Source organism: Lepidochelys olivacea, assembly GCF_965140295.1.
Source record: "Lepidochelys olivacea isolate rLepOli2 genome assembly, chromosome: 7".
NCBI classification, from domain to species: domain Eukaryota; kingdom Metazoa; phylum Chordata; order Testudines; family Cheloniidae; genus Lepidochelys; species Lepidochelys olivacea.
This window is the reverse complement of record NC_140417.1, coordinates 100505359-100531045: the sequence shown is the minus strand read 5'-3', so window position 1 is coordinate 100531045 and position 25687 is coordinate 100505359. Positions and strand designations below refer to the sequence as shown.

Sequence of the window (25687 nt, the reverse complement as noted above, 5' to 3'; positions counted from 1 at the left end):
GTCCCCTGCACTCAAGGCAGGACTATGTAATAACTAGACCACTCCTGACTGGTGTTTATCTAACCTGTTCTGAAAGAAAACCTCCCGTGATGGAGATTCCACAACCTTCCTCAGCAATTTGTCCCAGTGCTTAACGACCCTGACAGTTAAGAAGTTTTTTCTAATGTCCAACCTAAACCTTCCTTGTTGAAATTTAAGCCTATTGCTTCTTGTTCTATCCTCTGATGTTAAGGAGAATCATTTTTCATCCTCCTCTTTATAAGAACCTTTTACATATTTGCAAACTGGTATCGTGTCCCTTCTGTCTTCTCCAAACTAAATAAACCCTATTTTTAAATCTTCCCTCAGAGATCATGTTTTCTAGTCCTTCAGTCAGTTGAGTTGCTCTCCTCCAGACTTTCCCCAATTTGTCCAGGTCCTTCCTGAAACGCGGCGCCCAGAACCCGACACAATACTCCAGCTCCCCGGCCAGCTCTGACGCGGGCTGGGGGATGGCGCTGGGCAAACCCTGTGCGCCCTCCTCTTTCGTTTTGTAAAATTCAACAGCCGCTGACCTGCCCCTCCCCCAGCCCGCACCCGCGCCGCCCTCTTCCCGGCTGCTTCCCCGCCCCGGCCCGGCGGCCGATCGCCCCGCCCCCTCCCAGGACAACCGGGCTCCAGGCCTTCCTCCCCACGGGAACGGGCGGAGGAAGTGTGCGTGCGCGTGCGCGCGCTGGGAGGGGGTTCCCCTCGTCGAGCATGCGCGGAGGCAGAGAAGGTTCGCTCTGAGGCAGGGCGGATCGCTCCGCCGACCGGGTTGCACGTGCCCGTCCTGGCCGCAGCGCCGGCCACAGACTCGTCCTAGCCATGGCTGCGCTGGCCGAGGTGGGCTCTGCCGGGCACTTCCGGGAGCTGCTGCAGCAGAAGGGCAAGTACGTGCGGCTGGCTCCGGCGAGCGGTAGCGTCAGGCCCCGGGGGCCCGGCCCGGCCCGCGTTGGGGAGGCAGCGGCTTTGTCATCGGGGAGTTGGAGCCAGGCTGTGGGGAAGGAGGGGGCGGGTGTTGTTCCCTGGGGGAGGCGCGTTCTTTCTGCGGGTGAGGCCTGCCCGGTCCCGCGGGGGTCACTAACCCTCCCCCCCGGCGGGGGGTCCACTAACCACCCGCTGCTGCCGCCTTCTCCCCTGGGGGCGTCGTTAATTCCTTCCGCCTCCGGCCCTGCCTCCTTCGGTTACTAACCTCCTCTCCCGCTTACCCCCGTTTCCTTGCCCTGCCCCTGTGGGACATCCACCCCAGCCTAATGCATTGGCCTGGGCATTGGGATACCTGGTTTGCCCTTCCTGGCTCTGCTTGTGAATTAGGGCAAAACACTTAATCCCACTCTGCTTCTTAGGCCTGGTCTACACTGGTAATTTACATTGGTATAGCTACATCTCTCCAGGGTTTGAAAAAAATCAACACCCCTGAAGATTTCAGAGTAGCAGCCGTGTTAGTCTGTATCCGCAAAAAGAACAGGAGTACTTGTGGCACCTGAGAGACTAACCAATTTATTTGGGCATAAACTTTCGTGGGCTACAGCCCACTTCATCGGATGCATTCAGTGGAAAATGCAATAGGACCATTTTATATACATGGAGAACATGAAACAATGGGTGTTACCATACACACTATAATGAGAGTGATCAGTTAAGGTGAGCTATTACCAGCAGGAGAGACAAAAACCCCTGAAGATGTAGCTCTACTGTCCTAATCCCTGGTGTAGACAGCACTAGATGGACAGAAAAATTCTTCTGTTGACCTAGGCCATGTCTACATTAGACCTTACAGCGGCATAGCTGTACGCATGCAGTTGTGCTGTTGTAAGGTCTCCTATGTAGCAGCTCTGTGCTGACAGGAAAGCATCTCCCACTGCCATAGTGCTGTGCAAAGTGGTGCATCTTTTTGGTGTAATTTATGTTGCTCATAGGGGTGACTTTTTCATACTCGTGAGTGACAGAAATTATATTGACAAAAGTGCTAGTGTAGACATAGGCTTTGCTAATGCCTATCAGAGAGGTGGATTATCTGTGCTGATGTGAGAACCTCTTTTGTTGGCGTAGGTAGTATCTACACTGAAGCGCTACAGTGATGCAGCTGCACTAAGTGTAGACCTATCCTAAGGCTTGGCCCACTCTAGGAAATTAGGTTGGTATAAATGTGTCGCTCAGGGATATGAAAAATCCACACCCCTGAGCGAAGCAGGTAAATTTACCTAACCCTCTGTGAAGACAGCTCTCAGAGAGCTAGATTATTTATGCCACCAGGAGAATCCCTCCCATCAGCATAGGTAGCATCTTCACTGAAGTACCGCAGTGGTGTAGTTGTGCTGCTTCAGCGTTTTAAGTGTAGACAAGCCCTTAGTTTGCACATCTGTAAAAGGGTCATAATGCTTGCATTCTATTTAAAGGACAGTGTCAACTCCAGTCATATTTCAACCTTATTTCCTTACATTAATAATACCTTTTGATTACTAAATTGAAATAATTTAGAAATCCAGTTTACACTTTTATTTTTGAAGGGTTTTTTTTGTAACTTTCTTAGATTGGACAAGGAAAATCAGTGAAGTCAGTTTCACTTCACTGCAATGTTCATAGAGCCCTGCAAATCGGCAGATATCCGCAGACATCCACATCTGCGGATCATTTTTGCTGATCACGGATTGGATGTTAATACAGTTTTTGTATCCGTGCAGGGCTCTAAATGTTTGGACTGCTGACATTGCAAGGGGATGTTCTTGTGTTTAAAAACAACTGATTTCAAGTTTGCTTTTTTTTTTTTTTGTTTCTGTAAAAGTTTTTTTTAAAGAATCTAAACTTTGGAGCAAATTTGATTTTTCTAGTGCTGTTCTAATTTTTGTACAGTTGTATGAGATTTGTAGATTGAAGACATGAGAAATGTTGTTCTATGTTATGTTAATGGATCTTTAAAATTAATCTTAAAATGGGGATGTATACATTCACACAGTGAGCAGGAATGGTACAACTGTGTTGGTGTCTCACAGCCCCAAATAGGTTTTTTCTCCATTTCCGTGCTATGTGAAAACTTGAATTTTAAATGAACGCTTTCAACTCAATTCTGGCAGCATATTTACATTTATATTAACAGATTTTTTTCGAGAGCACAAACCTGGAAGATAACTTTTATGAGCAGACCTCTGTCTCTTTGTGGAAAAAAAGTCAGCCCATGTGAACAAGCTTGTAGGATTGATGCATAGCAGTGTGTCTGGAACTGTACAAAATAGAAGAAAACATGGGACTAGATCCACAAAAGGTCTTATGTGCCGAACTACCCCGTTAGGCACCAGAGTCCATAATTTAGATCTTTAGACCCTTGCTCAGCTGTTGCCTAGCCCTGTAGATGCCTAAATTCCCTAGGCATCTAAATTTTTGCTAGTGAAAATGTGAAAAGCTGTCTCAATCTTGATGCCATCTAGCTTTCGCCAAAGCCTTGGTATGATTCAAAACTGGGTGTTCCCCCACCTGTGGAGCCCAATCTGGGAGGCGTGCTCAGAGCATGCTTGATTTTCATACAAGACAGCCAGGGAGGAAGCAGTGTCCACCTTCTATCCAATAGCTCAGTAGTTAGTGCACTCACATGGGAAACCCAACTTGAAATCCTTGCTCCAAATCAGGCGGTGTGGGAAATTAAACTTGTTTCCTACGTTTTGGTCTGTGCTCTAGGCAGTGGGGTACTGGATGTAATGGGGGTACCATCGCCATTCCCTCCCTTTCTCCCCCTTAGGCATTAAGCGTAGCAGCACTGAGCATACATCTCCTTTGTGTTTAGCCAATGATCCCCTCTCTGTGGAGCTTATAGCCTAAATGAACAGACAATTTGCTAGAGAAATTTACAGCAGAATTCTGAGAAAATTTAAGGATTAATAGAAATGTTTCCCTAACCTAAAAAAAATATTTTTTTATAGAACAAATACCTGTACAGTTCTTATAGAGCAGAGGTTCTCAAACTGGGCGTCATGGCCTCTCAGGGGGTTGCAAGGTGTCAACCTCTACTCCAAACCACACTTCACCTCCAGCATTTATAATAGTATTAAATTAAAAACACTTTTTTATATTTATAAGGGGGGGTCGCACTCAGGCTTGCTGCATGAAAGGGGTCACCCATTCAAAAGTTTGAGAACCACTGTAATAGAGTGACTGCACAGCTGCATCAGTACACCTGTGCCACTGTAAGGTCTCTAGTGTAGACATAGCCTTGTACTACTAATTCAGTTGCTTTTTGAACAGTTACTGATTGAACAAAACAACACATTTTGGAAAATATTGATTTCACAAAAGGTTTAAAAGATAAACATTCTAATGAAACTGATTAAATGGTTATTTGAGTATGCATATTTATATTTACTGACAAGTTAGATTATGGAATAACCACAAACTTCATAATATGTTTTTGGAAAAGTTTTAATTAAAGCTTTGTTTTCAGAGTGGAAAAATGGTGGTGGATTAGTATGATGATATAACAGGAATTAAGAAGTCATATAAATCTCCATCTTAATTCTAGTTTTGACTAAATGATATTTTAAAATGGTGACACTATGTGCTGAAAAAATATCGTGCTGTGTTAGAAAGGGACTTTGAATATTTATAATTTAAAGATTTTATATTGTAGCACAGTACAATGGTAAACACAAATGTAAATAGCATCATAATGGAAGATGGAACCATCACCTTTAGAACTGCCTATTTGGAGAACGTTGCGTCATCACTTTCTGTACTAGTTCTGGAATAAAGGGAACAAAATCCATATGTTTTATGTTCTGCAGTTCTTTCTCAAGCATAACTCCCTCCCATCCCCTCCCTTACTTAAGAGGAAGCTGTAATTGTAGTATTTGGCCTTAAGTGAATACCTGAAAAATTTTGTAGACAATACATGGTGTATATATCTATATTTTTATCTGGAATCTATTAAACTAACAGCTGTGATATAAAATAGACTAAATAACAAAACCAAGACCAATATTAAAACAATATTGTAGGTCATCCCCATAAAGCATCCCTCATTGCAGGCTTTTTTTTTTCCCGTAGCAAGGGAAAGGAAGTTATGAAGGACACACGTTATTTAAAATTTTTAAAAAAAAAAGTTTCCTGGTTATCTCTGGATGACAGTAGAGTCAAAATATGTACTGCCTTGAGTCCAGTGTGCACTTTGTATCTGGAGTCACTGGTGCACTTTCAGGAAGTTGACCCACTTGATTTCCCCAATGTTTTGAGTTACTCTATCTTGCCATTCTCTTATGCTTTTCTAAAAAGTTTAGTCACTGAAAGGCAGATTAATTGCAACCTTGTTTAAAACAAAAATAATTCACAGAAAAATAAAATTTGAGGGGAATAAGCATTCTGTTTTCACAATATTTTCATTAAGTCCACATTAAATTAAAACAATATTGCAATATTAATAATATGGTTGAGTATAATCTTGTCAAATAATTACTGTTCCATTCAAAGGGGCTAGAATTACTCAGCCATGTGGTTCTTACTCCTGTACTGCTCACAAAGTGACACTTATCTGATAAGATGTACCCCTACCATACTGAGTAATTTAAATTAGACATGTGGGAAATTCTGCTTGGCAGCTCAGGAAAGAATGAATTCTCTGCTGTGCTTCAGTAGTGGGAAAGAAAGTGTATCAAATTATTAAATAGTATTTTGGGCTTAATACATTGTTTAGTATCTAGCTATATTGCTCTATACATATTTTTTTCTTTGATTTTTATTTATTTTTTTACACACTGAATTGAAGGACTTCATTTTTCCCTTACAATTTAGCAGATCAAGATCCACCACATGTGTGTCAGAGATTTCTTATGGTGTCCAAACAAGCATAGGATTATTGTTGCAAATACAGACTGGAACAACTGCATTGTAAATTGAATTTCTAGAAAACAAATTCTAATAATTTAATGGATCAGAACACTTTGTGCTGTATGCTGCTCCATAACTAATATAGTGGTAGCACAGAAACTTGAAGTCAAGTTACTCCTATTTTTAATCTTTTTTTGGTAATGCTTTTGCTGTAAAGTCATGGAAGTAGTGATTATGGTTTTCTCCTCTTCCTAGTGTTTGTATACACTTGAGAGTAGCAGATGTTGGAAAGGAAAACTACCTTTCCTTGGCTTTAAGCCTTAGTACTTATACTCGTTATTTGGGCCCTGATCTTGTGCCAAAATTGCATGAGCTGCATTGACTCCAGTCGGGACCTGTGTGGGCTCATGGGTCATTCCACAACATTATGTCTTTTTTTTTTTCTAGCTCATTGAGGTTCTGGTCTATGACTAGAGCTCATAGGCGCTATGGTAATATAAATAATAACTGTCAGTTTAGGGTTGGAGTATTGAACAGTTTTGAGCATAATGTATGGATTTGCACATATGATGTTTTATATTGGGTATTAATATAAATGTAAAACAATAAGATGTATTCTGCCGACATAGTAATCATTAAAATTCCTTAATGAGTTAGTATTTTGTCTATTATAAAATAAAATTATAAATTGTTGTACAGCTTTCAGTGGCATAATATTTGGTATGTCTTCTGATTTTTATACATTCAGAGTATTATTAAGAACTCATTGGCATTTTGGATATATCACAGACATCTTAATGTTTTTCAGCTTCGATGTCAATAGTATTTCTCAGAAATCCATATTAAGGGAGAAGTCCTTTATCTTGGGTAGTATTACACAGCCTTCATTAAAGAATTTGGAACTAATATTCCTGATTAGTTGTCCTGTCCAGCTATATTAATCCTCCTTAACTATTCACTTATTCTGCTGAAAATAGTTTAAGAAAGCTAACAGTAAAGCATAGAATAACCATACTGGAGCAGATCTCTGACTGTGATCTGTACTGGATGTTTTTGGGGAAGGTGTAAGAAATCTTGTTGTGGACAATTAAGGAATAACTGGCCCACAGAGAAAGTTTCTTCCTAGTTCTCATTAGTTAGAAGTTAGTTTATGTCTTGAAACATGAGGGTTTATATGCCTTTTTGTTAAACTTCCTGGCTGATAACTCTGAATATTCTCATTATCCATGTACATGCCCACTTTTTTAAAACCTACAAGTTCTTGGGCCCGATGTCTGGTGGCTTTGAGTCCAAAGGGTAGCTTTGTGTGTGTGTGGGGATTTCATTTTTGTATCATTTGCTGTTTTGTATACCCCTCATCTTCCTTCTTATTTGTTGTCCCCTCTAAACTTAATTCTCGTGCCTTGGGTTATTTCACCCCGGGGAGAATTGAAGGGCAGCAGGAATAATCTATACTGGGAAAAGCACAGTGTAGCCAATAAAAGATGCATTTGCGCTAGGAATTCTTTGCTGATGTGGTATACGTATACTGATAAAGGGCTCCTAGAGTAGATCTGGCCTCCCAGACAGAAAGAAGAGAAATATTAATGAGGGAAGTGAGGTCACGTAGAGCCCTTGGCATATGTGGGTGGAGAACTGGGGACCCTGGCCTGTGGAAGGGAGTACATAGAGCCCCTTGTCTGGGGGGATTCAGAATCCTTATAATGGGTGAAGCGGAGAATGGGGGACTCTGGTGTGGGAGCACACAGAATTTCTGGTGAGGAAGGCCAATTGGGGGCCCCTGCTGTGGGAGGAATAGTGTTACACCCCAATGGGTGCCCCCCCCAAGGAGTTTTTAGGGAAGGTAGATTAGCATTGAATGTGGCTAACACTGTTGCAAACATTGTTAAAGCATTTTGGGGAGGGTTAAAAATGTGTGAGTGGAGAGTGGAAGTTTTCTTTGCAGAATACGAGAGGCCGGGGGGCAGAAAGAAGAAGAGCAGAGAACGGGGAGAGGAGGCCATTGGGGTGTAACAATAGGTGTGCACACAGAGCCTTTGGTGTGGGGGGAGAAAGGAGCCCTGGTATGGGGGAGAGGGAAAGGGGAGCCACAGAGATTCCTTGGCAGGGTGGAATGGGGTACACGCAAAGCCCCTGGCATGTGCAGAAAGTGTGGGAGCCTGCTATGGTGAGAGGAGGGCCTGGAGAGCACACAGGACCCTTTGCATGGGGGAAATGTAGGGGACTTTATGGGGAAGGCTTTCACATAGAGCCCCTGGAATGAAGGGAAGTGTGGGGGCATTGCAAGGAATCTCTGAAATTGTGGCGAGTGGGAAGGTGGTGCTCAGGGAGTTTGTGGAGGAGAATGAACTTGGAGGGATGAAATGAACTTGGTTTATAGAAGCAATGAAGTGTGTTGTGTGTTTTCCAGATTATTTGTTAAACCCAAATGTTTTGTCAGTGTAATCGTTAGTGCCTTCAGTGCCTTTTTGGCAGAGCTTGCGAGGCTTGACAATCCACTTGATGGTATTTTCTCTTTTTGGATGTAACATGATAACTTTAAACTCTATGTATAGACATGCTTGTTCTGGAATAAGAGTCCATCTGTAGACAAGCTTATTCTTGTAATACAGTTTTAGATTGTTGACATCCTGAAAGAGAGAGCAAAGGAGAATAAGAATGGTGGGGAGGAATGCTGAGATATGGGCGAATGCAAGGGCAGAGAGCCCCTGGCATGGGAAGAGCTGGGGGAGGAGGGTTGCAACGAGTCCCTGAAATAGAGGGGGATTGGCGGGTGGCACACAGAGCTTGTAGGGGTAATGAAGGGATGGAAGGAGCCCCTGGTGAGTGCAATAAGCTCAGCCAACAGAGGCAACAAAGTGTGTGACCCCCCTAGTGAGTAATTGAGGTCTTTCTGCCTGCTTCAATTGTTGCTCATTCTTTGTATGTGATGTTGCATTCTGCTAGAATCAGGTTAGGTAGCAAAATGTCAAGCTCCTTGTAACTCTGTTGTGATTTTATTCTTTCTTCTTTTTATGTTGCATATCTTACCAGTGATATTTGTTTTTCAGCAAACATCTCTAACCACCATTCTTCTAAAAACATTAAAAATTGGGCAAGGCTTTGTAACTTTTTTCTTTTTAATGCTATTTTTTTCATCCCTATGTTTTTTGTTCTCTTAGTGTGTTTTTTTCTTGTGAGTTGTGATAACCTTAGAGTGCATAACTTAGTTATTTACTATAAGAGTTAATTTTATATCAGTTATTTTCCTTTTTTCTGTATCCAAAGTAATACTACTCTTTCTATAGTCTTTATATTCTTCAATGTATATTAATTCATATAATATTGCATTGTTCCATTATAACTAACCATGCTTTTTGTAGTCAGTTATTCTTCATCAAAATTCCATTATTTAAAAAAATTATCTATTTCTATTAACATATATCTGTATTTTTGTTTTGTCATAGGTCTCTTGTAGTTGTCCATTTTTGGGCACCATGGGCTCCTCAGTGCATTCAAATGAACGATGTCATGGCTGAGTTAGCTAAGGAACACTCGCAAGTTACATTTGTGAAGGTAAGTCTTCATGTCCAGATAGTAAAGGCCATTTTAAAGATAGTAATGCAAACTAAAGTCAAAGATGAAGGGACCATTTCTACATAAAATGAACTTCAGAAACAGATTTTTTTTCTCCGATGACTTCTATGGGGTGGAAACCAAAGCTTTCGTGCTGATTTGAATCCTAATGAGTTCAACTTCAGTGTCAGAAATCGCATAAATTGAACTGTGAGTGAAGTTCATGGTGTATTGCTGATTTAAATAACAAGTTAGTTGCATCTTCTTGCATTTAAAAATGCACTATATTGGCACTTTAATAGAATATGTTACTTCATCTAGTAAATAGGTTTTTAAGTTTGTATGTGTACTTGATGTGACTTAGAATGACTCACCAAGCAAGTACTGTAATTAGTTGTGTAAAAGCCTGATCTCTTTAATCCCAGGCATCTGAGATTAAGGTAGCAAAACTGCTCTTTTAAGATTTGCTAGAACTTTGATTTGTTTCAGTGATGCTGCTGGTTAGGCAAGTAGATTTTCCTCTGGATTCATTTAGATACTCTAGTTGTTTTTCCAGCCATTACTAAGGGTGAATGATAATCTGCATAGGCTTTGCAGAAAGATAAATTTAAGTCTGTGTGATGTTGTCATTCTAAGAATGGCATGTTGAACAGCAGTAAGTAAATGAGATGCAATATTTTTGAGAGTTCATCTGCATATCCCAGGAATAGAATCACTGTGGGGAAAAAAAAATTTAATGCACTAGATCTGCATGTCATTCATTTTAAAACAACTTTCTCTTGTTAATGAGACATTTTTGTGATTATGAGGGCAAGGAGTAATGGAACAACCAGCTGTTTGTGTGTGTGTGTGTGTTAGTTTGATTTCTTACAGCCTTTATGTTTTGTGTGTTTTTAATGACTCATCTCACAGTTTGGCATTTCCTTTTGTAAAGCAGAAAGATAGATCTGTTTTTAATCGTATTAATTTACAAAGCTATTTTAATTAGAGTATTCTAAAACATCAATTTTCAAAATATTATACATTGTTTTTGTTGCTTTTCTAGTGCTGCTGTAGTTTATGGTAGGCCAAATTTTTTTGAAGTCTCAGCTGTCACTTGACTGTGTATCTTTAATGAATATTTATTTTAATGGCAAGGTTCATTGGACAATACATTGCAAAATAAAATTACAACAACTGTCTTGTAAATACATACCGACTACAATATGTAAGATGAGGCTGTTAAAGAAAATAAGCTATAAACAGATTTGAATAGGTCTATTGACTCAGTAGTTTGAATTTTGACTGGTACTAATTTAATATTTTGGGTTCATAATTAAAAGCATAGAACTTTGTCACATGTTCTGGGATAGCCAAGCTAGAACTTCAGATCATTCAATAACAATTTAGCTAACCTACCAAGTTAATTTTAAGTACCTAATCAGGAATGTAGGTTCCTAATTGTGCCTTGTAAGTCACATCATCAGTTTTAAAATTCATTGTTTATAACAATCAAAACTTGATTAACATCTTGAGCAATCTTTTAAAATGTGATTTAAAAATTATAGCTACAGTATTTAAACACAAGTTTATATTAATTTTTTAAAGATAACATAAGAATGGCCATAGTAGGTCTGACCAAAAGTCCATCCAACCCAGTATCCTGTCTGCCGACAGTGGCCAATGCCAGGTGCCCCAGACCTTTTTAGATGACCACAGAATAAATCTTAATTTTAACCAACCCAAGAGGTTTAAAATATGACTGATGTTCTCTTAAAATAGTCTGAAATTTGGTGGGTGGACCAATAACATTCAATTTTATAAAAGAAGTTGTGTAAATGAACTTCATTAAAGTGCAACAAAAGCATCAAGGTGGATAGGAAATGAGCCACAAAAAGAAAAAGGAATAAAAGTTCACTACCATGTAACAATAATTCAGCCATTTGCAGGAGATCAGAAAATAGAAATATATTGACAGATTTTGTTTCTCAGTTAATTCGTGTAGAGATTTGACTATGTGGTTTGAGTAGGGATAGAAGACTCAAAATTAAAGGTCATAGTCTGGTGCTGCTTGGCCAAATACAGGATAAATAAGGTGAGGGAGATACTGTAAAGATCTGTTGTGTGCATCAAACAATCTTATGATTCAATCAAAAGCTGCAGGTAGAACCTAAAGGAGCTTATTTAAAAACCATTCTCAAAAATCTCTGTGTGATAGCCTGGCAGAATGCCAGTCATGGCTTATTCTTTAGGCTGTGGTTCATAAAGTAAAGCTGTAGTTCCATTCCCTTCACATAATTTCCTGAAATCTTTAGAAGTATGTTTGAGAGAAGGAAATTTTGAATGGCTACTTGATGACCATGCTCATATCACCGAGTGCATAATGACTGCTTGTTTTGGTGAAGGATCAAACCTGACAAGAATTAACTTGAGAGCAAGAGAAATTTATGGGGCCTGATCCAAAGTCCACTGAAGACTTCCATTGATTTCAATGGGCTTTGGATCAGGCCCATGTTGAGAGAGAGAAGATCGTTGATCCTTCTCTGGAACCTTCATTTTTTTGGTGGGGAACAGCAGGGGTGGGGAACCTTTTTTTCTATTAGGGGCCATTGACCCACAAAAAAAAATCAGTCATGGGGACACACACAGCCCTGTGGTGGGGAGGAGGCTTGGGGCTTCCCCCTGCAGCGGGGCGAGCCAGTGCTTGCAGCTTCAGCCCTGTGGAGGGGCGCTGAGGCTTGGGGCTTCACCTAGGCTCCGGATTGGGGCCAGAAATGAGGGGATAAGGTTGTAGGAGGGGGCTCTGAGCTGGGGCAAGAGGTTGTGGTGTGGGAAGGGGTGAGGGCTCCAGCTGGGGGTGTGGACTTTGGGGTGGGGCTGAGGATGAGGGGTTTGGGGTGCAGGAGGGGGCTTCTGGCTGGGATCAGTGGGTTTAGAGTGCAGGAGCAGGTTCAGGACTGGGGCAAGGGGGTTGGGGTGCAGGGTCTGGGAGGGAGTTAGGGTGTGGGCGGGGGTTTGGGTCTGGATGGGGGTGCAGGGTCTGGGAGGGAGTTAGGGTGCGGGAGGGTGTTCCGATCTGGGGCAGGGGGTTCAGGATGCAGGCTCTGGCCAGGCAGCACTTACCTCAGGTGGCTCCCCATCAGGGGCGCACTGGGGCTAAAGCAGTCTCCCTGCCTGCCCTGGCTCCATGCTGTTCCTGGAAGCATTCAGTAACTCCAACCCCTAGACGGAGGTGCAGCCAGGAGGCTCTGCATGGTTGTGCATTGCCCGCATCTGCAATTCCTACTGGCCGCTGTTCCTAGCCAGTGGGAGCTGCGGAGGTGGTGCATGGAGCTTCCCTGATCACACCTGCGTCTAGGGGCTGTAGGGACATGCCGGCTGCTTCCGGGAGCTGCGCAGAGCCGACCAGACTTTTAACAGCTTGGCAACCCTAGCTTCCCCCACAGCGGGACAATCCAGTGCTTGCGGCACCAGCCCCATGGGAGGGGGTTGGGGGGGAGCTTGAGGCTCAGGGCTTCCGGCCCATGGTACAGAGACTTGCCATGGGCCAGATAAATTAGGCAGCGGGCTGGAGATTCCCTAGCCCTAACTAACAGGATGTTGAGCAGGTGTAAAATTATTTCTCTTGCATTCAAAGTTGTAACAAGATTAAAAGCCTTATGGGTGTAACAAACCAAAATCTACTTTTACAAATAACGCTAAAATGTTCAATGTTCAAACTATATGGAGAGAGCCAGAAACTGAATAGCCAATTATTACATTTTCTAAAAATGTTAATTTTCTGACCAAGAAATCAGCAACCCTGAATGGTTTTCCAGTTGCTGTTGATAAAGCCCCAGTGTACAGTTTGCAGAAAGAGTAGTTGGCAAGGCTTTGTGCACCTGTAAATGGGATCACAAGGTTTCTGTTTACTAGTCCTTGAAATGTATTTATATTCACTATTTTACCACCTTATTTATACCTTTATTTTTCCACTTAATGTCTTCAGAGCTAACAGGAAATCAACATTTATTACAATAAACAAACAAAAAACAACCCCAAAAATAACTTTGTCACTGAAGTCAGCAGCTGAGACAGAATGCACGCAGCAGATATGGTTAATAAAAAGATTTATATTTGTCTGCTAAAAAATTATCTTCTGGAATTTCAAATATGCATTTTAATGATAACCAAGCTTCTGGACCAATAGTCTAATAAGCTTTCTACTTAGAATCCAGCAGTCTTGCAAGAGTTAAAAGTAAAATTTAGCAGACATCAATAGTTTATTGAAGAAATACTCCTTTTTGCTTCATAATTTGCAGAAGGCTGCAAATGTCAGTCATGATGTACTGCCTCTTGAAATTAGTCAATAGAGCAAACAGCAAGAATTGCTGTGGGCAGAAAATAAGCACTGTAATCATGACATAACTGGGGTCAATGATTTATGGATTTCAATATAGTAGTAGCTGCATATGATTGAAAATTTACTAGGTCACTAGTGCACCAAAAATTTTATTCACAGCCTCTAGGCATCTTTTGAAATGTGCAACAAAATAAAAACCCCTGAACCTGTTTTGACACTGTGCAGGCTCACTGGATGACATGCCAGCCCACTGAGTCTCATTTAAATGCAAATGTCTTACAAACTTTTGCATCAAACTCCTTTTTAAACATAAAATGCTGAGAAGAACAGTAAAAAAGGATTGACATGCACAATCAAAACTTAAAGAAAATTATGAAAATAAAACCATGTTTTCTCTGACTTTTAAGCTGGAAGCTGAAGCTGTGCCTGAAGTGTCTGAAAAATATGAGATTAGTTCTGTTCCAACATTCTTGTTTTTTAAGGTAAGAGAAAATGGGTTGCATATCACTCACATGAATGTCTGTCAAGTTCAGCAGTTCAGTACTAGTAAATGTTCATTCTACTCTTTTTTTCAGTGCTAAAAATAGAACAGAAGTCCCTTTTCTTAGTGTTGACTTAACGTAGAAGCTGTTAACAGTCTGTGTGTCTCGTGTATGAGTGTGTTTTTTTTTTTTTTTTTTTTTTTTTACTGGGCACAAGAATGGCCAGTTTTAATATTTCAGAACCTCCTTGAAATGCCTTGGAATTCATATATGGCTTTACAATACCCGAGATACAAAACACTCTTCTCTTGTATCGTGTTAGGCTTGGTTTAGTGAGGTTCACAATTCATTCACTTTTCTGTTTGAATTATTCAGTGGAATGCTTCTGAACAATTAAAAGGTGATTATCTAGTAGAAATAGCATGTTTGGTTCTGTTTGTTAATATTTTTTTTTTTGTTTATAACAAGCTTTAAGAAGTCTATTTGGTACAGACAATGCTATGGCCAACAGACTAGTTTCAGTTTTAGAATTTTGCTGGGATTAAAGAGGTAAAGGGTCAGTATGCTAACCCACTGTGCCTGCTTATCTGAAAACCTATAATATGTAGTGATGGAATACATTAAAACTGCCAATTTTTAGTAGTTTAAAAGACCGCTTTTAGTTAATACTTCTTAACTGAGCTACTCTCTTGGTTTATTTAGAATTCTCAGAAAATTGACAGATTAGATGGTGCCCATGCCCCAGAGCTTACCAAAAAAGTCCAGCGCCATGCATCTAGCAGTACTATTTCAGCTGGCCCTAATGATAATGCAAAAGAGGACCTCAACGTACGTCTAAAGAAATTGACCAATACTGCACCCTGCATGGTGTTTATAAAAGGAACTCCCCAGGAGCCTCGTTGTGGTAAGGACCCTGAAATTTTATTTAATGTAACAGGGCTTGTTTATGTAGGTGTTGGTTGCAGGATTTATTTATAGGTTTGTTTGTGGCATGTATCATTAAAGCAGAGGTCCCCAGACTTTTTGGGGTCATGGCCCCTTTACCCCTGTCCGTGACACCCTCCCCCAAACCAGGACCGCAGCTCTGGGAGGGGAGGACAGAGGGGAGATGCAGAAGGGAGTAAGAGGGCCGAGGCTGGGGGCGGGGCTGGGAGGCGGAGCTGGAGCAGAGCTGCGGGTAGAGCAGGGCTGGGTTGCGCTCCCTCACCATCCCCCACGAGAACTGACCTGAGTCCCACCGTGCCTCCCCTAACGTTCCTCTGCACCCTGGGGGGGGCACACCTCCACAGTTTGTGGACCATTGCATTAAAGTATCTGAGCGCCTCAAAACACTAATTTATTTTCACAGTCCCCCCATGAAGTTAGATAGTATTATTATTCTGTTACTCCAGATAGGGAACAGAGGGATAGAAAGACTAAGCAACTTGCCCAAAGTCACATGCATCTGTAGCAGAGCTTGGAAGAGGACCCAGATTTCCTGAGTCAGTCCAGTGTGTTAACCACAAGACCGTCTACTGTTCACCATCTCCTGTGTCCAAACCCTGCATCTCAAATTGTAAGGAGGGGAAAATTAGAACATAAAGCTAAAAAAAGCAAGTGCTGATAACATGATTTCTGGAGTATCAAAAGTGTGGGGTTACAACCTTATTGGGCTACTGACATTTATAGCTGACAAATTGTGGTCAGCTAGGGGAGGTAACAGGCTCAAGTAAAACAACATGGTGCCAGTTTTCAACAAGAGTGAGCCAGTAAATCTGTGGTCTCCAGCCTTTTTATGCACAAGATCACTTTCTGAATTTATGTGCAACCCAAGATCTACTCTGCCCCTTCCCCGAAGCCCCACCCTACTCACTGCATTCCCTCTCCCCCACCTTCACTCACTTTCCCTGGCCTGGGGCAGTGGGTTGGGGTTCGGGCTCTGGGCTGGGGCCGAGGGGTTTGAAGTATGGGAGGAGGCTCCGGTCTGAGCCTGGGGCAGGGGATTGGTGTGCAGGAAGGGGTGAGGGGTGCAAGTTCTGGGACAGAGTTTGGGTGCAGGAGGTGGCTCCGGGCGGGGGCAGAGTGTTGGCTCTGGGAGGGGGCTCAGGGCTGGGGCAGGGGCTTGGAGTGCAGGAGGGGATATGGGGTGCTGGCTCCAGGAGGAGGCTCAAGGCTGGAGTGTGGACTCCTGCTGGGTGGTACTTACCGCAGGTGGCTCCCGGTTGGCGGCGCAGTGGGGCTAAGGCAGGCTTCCTGGCTTCCCTGGCCCCATGCCTCTCCTGGGAGGGGTGAAGCAACGTGCCCCTGTGTGCTGCCCCTCTCTCCAGGTACCGCCTCCACAGCTCCCATTGGCCACAGTTCTCCGTTCCTAGCCAATGGGAGCTGCGGGGGTGGTGCTTGCAGGCTGGAGCAGTGTGCGGAGACCACCCCCCGCCACCTCCCTTGGGGCCACTGGGGCATGCTGACTGCTTCCAGGAGTGGTGTGGGACCAGGGCAGCCAGGGAGTCTGCACCGCCAGACTTTTAGCAGCCGGAGATCGCGATCAACTTGTTGGTGACCACTGCTGTAAATTAATGTTCCGTATGTCTTCTGTTTATAGTAAAACAATAGAATAAATATTAAGAATAAGACCTCAGTAAACATCTAGGAGACAACTTTGAGCAATAGCCTGAATTTATAAGGAATTAATCTTGCAAGACAAGTACTATTGCTCTTTTTTGATAGAATTACAAAATTAATGAGGGAATACAGAAGTTGGAAGCGATGAGTTTCAGTGGGAGATGGGCGCCTATGCCTTGTAGACTCGTTAGTAAATCCCAGCCATAATATCTGGATATTAGTAAAACACATGAACAGCGGGTATAATAGGTACTGCTGTGGTCGCTGGACCCCCAGTTGTAGGGTTTGGCGGCGAAGTTTTTGCTTTTATTATGCCCCCTGCAGGTTCTGCTGTGGCTGAGGTAGCACAAACTGCCGCCTCAGCCGCCACGGAACCTGCATGGGACATATCAAAAGTGTCTTCTACAGACGCTTTTCCCCTGGGTGGGTTGGGTCCGGGGAGGGGAGGCGCGGCTGCGGCTAGCTATGGGCTCCTCTGGGCAGGGGGAGGCTCGGCTCAGGGCTTTGGCCAGCCTGGCCGGGGCTCCTCTGGGCGGGGAGAGGCTTGCGGCTTTGGCCAGCCCAGGGCTCCTCCAGGCGCGGAGGAGGGCTTGTGGTTCTGACTTCAGGTGGTGGGGGGTAGGCGAGGAGGGGGAGTCTCAGGGCTCCGTCTGGCTGTGGGGAGAGCATTGGGGGAAGCGGCAGAGCTGGGGACGAGCCTCCCCGGGGGGGGAGCTCCACCTGCTGCCTATGGTAAAACACTTTGTTTGGAGGGGATTGCTTTGAATCAAAATGATTTAAGTAATTGATTGGAATTGGGATTTAAATCAGCCAGCAGGAAACCGTGATTGAAATAATTGATTTTAATTTTGGTTTGCATTTGTATTTTTTAGTTATTTTCCTAAAGCAAGTTTGAGTCTCATTGGTTGGTAACCATTTAAAACATGTTGATTTACAGCTAAATATATCCTTTATGCTAAATATGGTGCTTCTTTTTGCTGATAGGAGGATACGCTAATTTATATGTATTTATTTAAACCGTTATATAGCCTAACTTACATTTATTCAGATTCTTAATTTTTACATTTTTAGTATGGTAGAAAATGGTGAATGATGCATTTGTTATTTACTGGATGTTGAAGGTTTTACTAGTGATTTCGCTTGCTCTGTTTGGAGAGACATTCAGGCACATTAAAACACAAATAGCATTTTCAAGTTTTTTTTTTAAGTTACTTAAAAACAATTACTTTGTTTTTTCTTATCAGCATACAATTAAAAAGTTTACCAAAACACATTTTTCATTTAAAACTCACTGATTTATTAAACAAAGGAAGTATTTCTGTTTAGTATATTGAACTGATTGTTTCTGATCGTTATACTTTTCAAGATTTTAGAACTAGTAGGTCTCATCCTCTCCGACCTCATTTTTTGTCTGTAGATCAGAGGAAGAAAACAAGCTGTCCTGCCTTTATTTATTTATTTGAACTCCCGGTTGATTTCTTAACTTTGAGTGAAGTAGTCATTGAATTGAAGTAGCTGAATAAACTGAAAAAAATGTATTCTCTGTACCTGCAGAAGAGGTTACTATTGTCAAAAACCAGTTTAGCACTTCAACACACACTCGTTCCAGGTGCTTAGGCAGTGACTTCCACCAGTTCAGTGATTTGACTTTCTTGAAAACGTGGCAGCAAACATGTACTGTTAAAATAATTGTAATTAAATGAAAATAATATTAATAGATTATAGTAAATTCAGGCCTTAACCTAGGTTATCGTAAAATATAAATTTAATTTTAAATTTTTTTAATTTAGCTCTTCTCTAATTTAAATAAAATTGTATATATTTATATAATGAATTTAAAAATCAAACTGACTTTGATACAATTCCTCAAAATTATAATTTAAAAATTAAATTAGTTTGGATAAGAACCCATGTGGATTGAAAAACGGGTAACTGACTGACTGGAAACAAAAGGCAATAAGTAACAGGGAAGGGTCAGTGTTTGAGACAGGTATCTAATGAGGTACCAAAGTGATGACCATACTTAATTGCTATCTTCTTTAGTGATCAGGATAAGAGCATATTGATGAGATTCATGAAAGAAGCCAAATTGAGAAGAGTTGAGTAAATAGTAAAAATGGAGGAAAAAGTACAACAGGACCTAGAGAAACTGAAAATGGCAAGTACATAAACAAGAATTAAATAGGAACAATGCAAGCTTCAGTACTACACTGGGATAGAAGAGAGGGAAAGGAAGGTGAAAGCTATTCAAAACACACAAGTTCAGTGGGAGGGAGTGGTAGTGATTTGAGTTTGCAATATGTATAACTACAAAAAGCTATTTTGGACTGCAAACATAGGCATCGTGTCCTGGGACAGGGAGTTACTAGAACCTCTTGGTATAGTTGTGGTATAATAGCTGGAATAGTACTTTCATTTCTAGTCACCATGGGTCTGATCCAAAGCTTGCTAAAGTCAGTGGAATACTTTCCATCAACTTCAGTGAACTTTGGAACAGGCCTGATGGTGATAGATCGGAGGGATTTAGGAAAAGAGCAACACAACTGACCAAGAGCCTTTTTGAAGAAGGATTTTAAAGAGCTAAATATGTATATCTTGCCTAAGCAATGACTTGTGGATGGGGGAAGGAAGGAAGTCCGTGTATTCTGAAGATTAACCAGAGTAGTTGAGTGCAGTAAATGGGAGTGATGTGATGGAATTAAAATAACTTAATCTGAGTAGGAAGAAGAACTTTTTGCCAATGAAATGTATTGGGCTGTGAAACAATCTTAAAAGGAAAGTAATGGCGGAAAGTACCATTGTTTGGGATTTTAAAAAAGACCAGACAAAACACTACATAATGTGTACTATAAGGAACAATCCTGCATTGGCAGGGAGAGACTCCATGATTTCATAAAGCTGTTTTCAGATTCTGTCTATGGATCGCTTGGTTGTATGTGAAGAGCTGGTTGGTCACATGGTATTGGCTCCACCTCCAACTGCTAATTGAATTAAAAGAAAATAATTAAAAAGTTACTTTTACATATGAACAACTGTTGAGTGCTGTGGGAATGTTACAGGATTATGAATGGTTGATTAAGTGGTCTGCAGGATCCTGTAAATGGGTGGAGAGATGGTTCATGCAATACGAACATCTGATCTGATGTCTTTTTCCTTATTAACTCCTATAATGCTGCTACATTTTAATAGATTAATAAGTCTCACAAGATCATAATGGCAGGGATGCTGGAACAGTTTTTATAGTGAGGATGCTGAGCCATAGACTAAAACTGTAAACCCAATATATAATGGAAACCACTTTAAGCCAGCACCCCTAGTTCCAGCACCTATGGGTTAAGGTAGAAATGGTTTAACAAGTAACAAACTGAACATTCAACACCCCCACCCCACCCCACCCCACATACGTTAACTGTACAACTATGTGTGCACCTTAAAATCCTACCGTGAACAAAACAAGCCCATACATAAGTATTTGCACACGCATCACACATATTTCATATGCAATAAAGAATTGAGATAGTTTTAAGCACCTGTGTCTTTATCCCAAATAGCATATTATTTCCCAATAATCTTATTTCTGTCACTCATAAACTTCTTACCTTGGCTATAATATGTGGTTTTTGCTTTGCAAAACATTTGTAATACAATTTGGTTTTCTCAAGTATGTTACTTACAGTGAATGGGAGACAGGGTGAATTGATTTAAATCAGTGATTTATATCACAGATTTTAATTGTAATTTAAATCAGCAAGAAAGAATCCTTGATTTAAATAAATGATTTTAATTTTGGTTTGAATTTGTACTTTTTATTTTCCAAAGGAAAAGTTTATTCTTGTTGGTTAGTAACCATTCAAATGTTGATCTGCAACCATCTGTAGCCTTTACACTAAATTTGGTACTTCTTTTTGCTAACCAGAGCATCTACTATATCTGTAGATATTTATTTAAGCAACTATGTAGCTTAACATACTTATTCAGATTTTTAGTTTTTACATTTTTTATTATGTTAGAAAATGGCAAATGATATTTCTTTATTATATGTCGTTTGTGTAGAACACCATTTGGATGGAATTTGGAATACAATTAAATATACAAACAGCACTTTTAAGTTTATTCGTTAAATAAAACTACCTTAAATGTGCTGGATACAGAAGAACAAAAAAGTTTATCCATACATTTCTTAATCAAAGAAACTATTATCTTTAGTTAGTGTATTGAACCTAATTGTTTCTGATTGCCATGTTGTTCGAAATTTCGGACTAGAAATTGTCATCTTCTCACACCTCCTTTTTTATTCATAGCTTGAAAGAGGAAGCCAAGCTTTCCTGCTTTCTCAGCTCTCAATCTGTTTCCCAGTTTCAAATGAACTAGTCATTGGACTGAACTAGTTGAATAAATTGAAATGAAGAAAATATTCTCAATGCCTGCAGAGGAAGCTACTGCAATCAGAAGTTTGAACAAACTCTGGTTCCAGGTGCTTAGGCAGTGACTTCCACCAATTCCGTGGTTTGACTTCCTTTAAAACATTATTTTAAACTTTCTTTAAAACACTTGGACATAGATGCCAAAAACTGGATTGCCCTAGAAAAACTTGGATGGGTGGCAACCATAGTTTAGGTTTTACCAGAGGTTGTCATTTCAAATGTAACTTTAAATAGGCTTTTTAATAGAGAAAAATGTATTTAATTTAGAGTAAATACATTTCTTTTAATTCACTCTGATGGGAGAATATAGATTAGGACTGTTTTTTTTGTTTGTGTGTTTTTTTAAAAAAAAAATCTCAATTTCTTAGTGTTTTTGTATTTAATTTGCATATACTCAATATGACAGTGAAATGTCTTAGTTTTCATAATAGTAGTGTCAGAGACAGTTACCACTGTAGTGTAGGTTAAGTAAAAGTTTTCACTTTAACCCTTCTGCTTTGAGAACTTTGTGAAACTTTGAAATTTTTATAAGAACACCCCTGTATCAAAACAGGAAGCTAGGCATGAGCTTTTGCAAATTGCATGCTGAACTTGTAAAGGCTATATCTGTACATGTATGTGAGGCTAATTTTAACAACATAATGAAGTGTACTGAATGTGTATGTGGGCAGAGGCAGAGGTTCGTTATTTCACAGAGGGGACTGAACCAAGTTTAAACGTAAGATTAAGTGATCATTGAGATTGCATAGTTAAGTGCTCAAAAAAACAGGAAAAGCCTAAATCAAAGTTACACACACAGTTTTGGCTCTTTGGTGCTTTTGCATAAAATCTCTAATTATACAACCATGCACTGTAATATCATACAATATTTTTCAAACTTGCACAGATTTTGTACTTTACTACTGTCACACATTCTATGAAAAATACACAGTGAGCTCTGTTTACTTACATAGTACAGATTTATGTATTAAAACATAGATTATCAGTGAAAATTTGCAGTTGTATATAGGATTGCCTGAGTTTGTAACTTAGATTGAAGAGAGGTTAATTTAGTAGTTAGTCCAATTCTGCAGATAAGATACTTAAGATAGAATGTGGTGTTGCTTGGAGAGAAAAATCTATAGTATGCTGGCGCTGGCAGAGTTATTAAAATATGCATACCTTTTAATGAGAAGAGAGCTTACCATATTAAAAAGGCTAAATTGTCAAAGATAAAACTGGTCTGTTATGACAATGGCATTAGATAAGTAAAAAGAATGTAAAATAATTACAGGATGCTCCATGTGGTTATCTAAGGATGAATATAGTTGTGAACAAACTCTATTTTGATAGACACAACAGATTTGAATTGGTAGATGAGTGCACTTGGCTACTGGTGTGGAACCCTCTCCTATGGTGGGATATGGAATCTTTTTTTTTTTTTTGTAATTAATCATTACTTCATTGAGAGAGACAACTCCAGTATAGTGCTGAGTGAAGTCTGTTCCCTTGGCCATGTGTTCACTGGCTGTTGTATCTTGTTGCTACACATGTAATCTTGTTTCAGGAGATTTTTGGGCTGTGAGTGCATTGGTTTGCTTGTTTCATGGCTATTACAATTTTATTTATTCTCATTAACAGTATAAAGTATATAGTGGTATTTATGGCTGTCTGGATACACACTTACATTTTGTTCACACTTTAATTCTTTGTATTACATGTATGGTGTCTTTTTCAGAAATTCTACCTAAATCTTTTGTTATGAAAGTAAGTCTGTATTGGTACTTTATCCCCCTAAGCATAACATTTCCATTCTTTTACTTAACCCTTAAAAATGAAACACAACCAATCAATCTTTCTAGTCTGCATGTAATTGCCTATAGCTAAAATGAAGCTTTTTGTCAGCCTTGTTCAATAGAAATGAGTTAATGTATTGGTAACAGAATAACCATCAGCAATCACCCTTTAGCTGTTTACTAATGAACTCCCAGATGAATGAGAAATTTCAGAATCCATGTTTTTACTTCAGGCTGTACATGAACTTAACACTTAGATGTCATACATATACATATCAGTACCTCATCTCAACAAAGTGCAGATCATGCAAACTTGTAGAAAACTGTAATGCAAATCCATATTTAAAAAATTAATAGGTGATTTTGCAAGTTGAAATCAAATAGTTATTTTTATGTGGCAGTCTGGTTATTTTTATTTAAGAATTCCTTTTGTTCCATTTATTATAGAAATGTAAAAAAAAAGTCTAAATAGTGAAAATGTTTAAAATTTACTTTTCAGTTTTAATAATCTAGAATGATGGTGGTTATGACAGAAGATTTTTTTAAAATGATCTTTAGCTTGTGTCCCTTTTTTAGTGTAAAGAATGGTTTATTATGCGTAAAGAATGTTAAATTTTGTGAACAGAATTGTAAAAAGTTAATGTGTGTGTGAAGACTGGGATACATTCATTATTGTATATTTTCTTAGAACACAAATTATGAAAAGAAACATTTTTTGTAAAACAGACTCATAATAGGGTGTAAAAACCCATTTTATACATTTAATGTCCAGTACTTAATGTGCTAATGAGAAAGTATCAGAAGAAAAGTGCATGACTTCATAGTACCTAATAAAAAGTGTGACAAGTACAATAGAATATGTACGCTTATGAATGTAAATACTTAAAAAACCCTCAAGTTGTTGTGATGTGGGAGGGAAAACAGTGTCAACGCTGTGGCAGCTGAAATGGAGCCAGAAAAAAAGCCATTTTAAAACTCAAACTACTGCCACCCAGTAGGCTTGAATAGCAGTTTTCATGCTCTTCAGTCAGTCAGTTTCAACTATTTTATTTTGGTGTTTGGGGGAGACTGGTAGTAGCTGGAGGGAGAAAACAAGAAGAACTGCAGGAATACAAGGTGAGGGGGGAAAAGAGAAGGGGGAGCAGAAGATGTGGAGAAGGGCAAAGAGTATCTTTCCTTTTGGATGCAGAAGGAAAGAGGAGGACTAGACAAGTCACAGACTAGGGAAATAGATTTCTTTGAAGTTTAACCATAAGACGTTCTACCAAAATGTAGTACACTAAAGTTACTGAATGCAATTGTTTATGCAGGCAGACTTCAGACATACGTACTGTCTAGATACTTTGAGGTTTAATAATTGCAGTAATAAAACCATTTTTATTCATTGCCTATTTTATCATATTAATACTCTAAAATAAGACGAAGAAACACCATAGAACATTGTAGGGAGCGGTTATTGTCTGGAAGATCTGTAGTACGTTTTTTAACCAAATACATTTTCATAAAGCCACGAGAACATTTTATTTAAAAATAGATATAATTTAAAGTAATCACCTCCTAATTGATATCCTCTTTATATCCAGGTTTCAGCAGACAAATGGTGGAGATTCTTAACAAACATAACATTCTGTTTAGCAGTTTCGATATATTTTCTGATGAAGAAGTACGTCAAGGACTGAAAACATACTCTAATTGGCCTACTTATCCACAGTTATATGTAGCTGGAGAGCTTATAGGTGGACTGGATATTGTTAAGGTTAGAAATTGAGAAATCTGCATTTTTTTTTAATATTTTGCATATTTTTAAAAGTGTGTGTGTGTATATAACCATCTCTTTCTAAATCTGAACACCTATTTTTCAGGAACTGGAGGCTTCTGGAGAACTGGACACAATTTGTCCCAAGACACACAAATTGGAAGACAAGTATGATGCATTATATCTTTATTTTAGCAGTGTGTTATAGTTTAGAGGCAACATCCATATTCTGACTCTCAGAAATACATCAGCACTTAAAAAGTAAATTACTGTAATGCTGCAGTCTTTCATTTGAAGTAATTGAATCTTTTAGTTACCTCTTCAGTTGTAGATAACATGGGTGATCATATATAGAAGTAAACATTTGGGTATGCTGTTTTGATAGGATTTACTTAGACTACAAGTTTTATTACATTTAAAATAGGGCACATAGATTTCCTCCAGTCTCCTTTCTTGAATAACAACTAGTTTTTTAAGAAGGAAAACATAGGTAAATCCTTTTATAGAAAACGTTGTAATTCTACAAGTAACTTTTTAAAGTTTTTTGAGTCTGATTGGGTATAGATTTGATTACTATGGTGTCAATATGGTATAATTATGTAGCCCCGCTCCCCACTTTTCAGTTCCAACGGTTGTCTCCTTTGTTGACATTATGTACTTTTTAGTGATGCATTGTGGGTTTTTAATCTCCCAAGGCACACCTAGTATCTAGAAGCTAGTCTGGCCTCTTGAGTCTTCCCATTTTGAGCATGTGCTCTGTTTAAATTTGGCTGGTCAGCTAAGCCAAGCCTGGTAACCAAACAAATCATAAGCTCTAAATATGTAAAGCATCTTCCTATTTTATAGCAATAGCTAGCAAGTAGTGGGAATTTGTTTCTCATCTTATATGTATCACACGATTAAAACACTAAAGAGGAAGCTGAATTATCAAGTTACAGCTGTTC

At 39.8% G+C, this 25687-nt stretch overlaps 1 protein-coding gene across 2 annotated transcripts in view; it reads left to right on the top strand.

Moving 5' to 3' along the window:
- The first annotated feature begins 716 nt into the window (after nucleotides 1-716).
- GLRX3 (glutaredoxin 3) overlaps nucleotides 717-25687 on the top strand; it is a 34203-nt gene continuing 9232 nt past the window's right edge. Inside the window, exons 1-6 of one of the 2 annotated variants that reach the window (XM_084635266.1) lie at nucleotides 717-911; nucleotides 9279-9387; nucleotides 14116-14190; nucleotides 14893-15094; nucleotides 24571-24743; nucleotides 24850-24911. In XM_084635266.1, coding sequence (XP_084491392.1) covers nucleotides 847-911; nucleotides 9279-9387; nucleotides 14116-14190; nucleotides 14893-15094; nucleotides 24571-24743; nucleotides 24850-24911 — 686 coding nt within the window. In that variant the 5' untranslated portion in view covers nucleotides 717-846. The remainder of the gene's footprint in view (nucleotides 912-9278; nucleotides 9388-14115; nucleotides 14191-14892; nucleotides 15095-24570; nucleotides 24744-24849; nucleotides 24912-25687) is intronic. The other variant, XM_084635267.1, reaches the window with a different exon arrangement.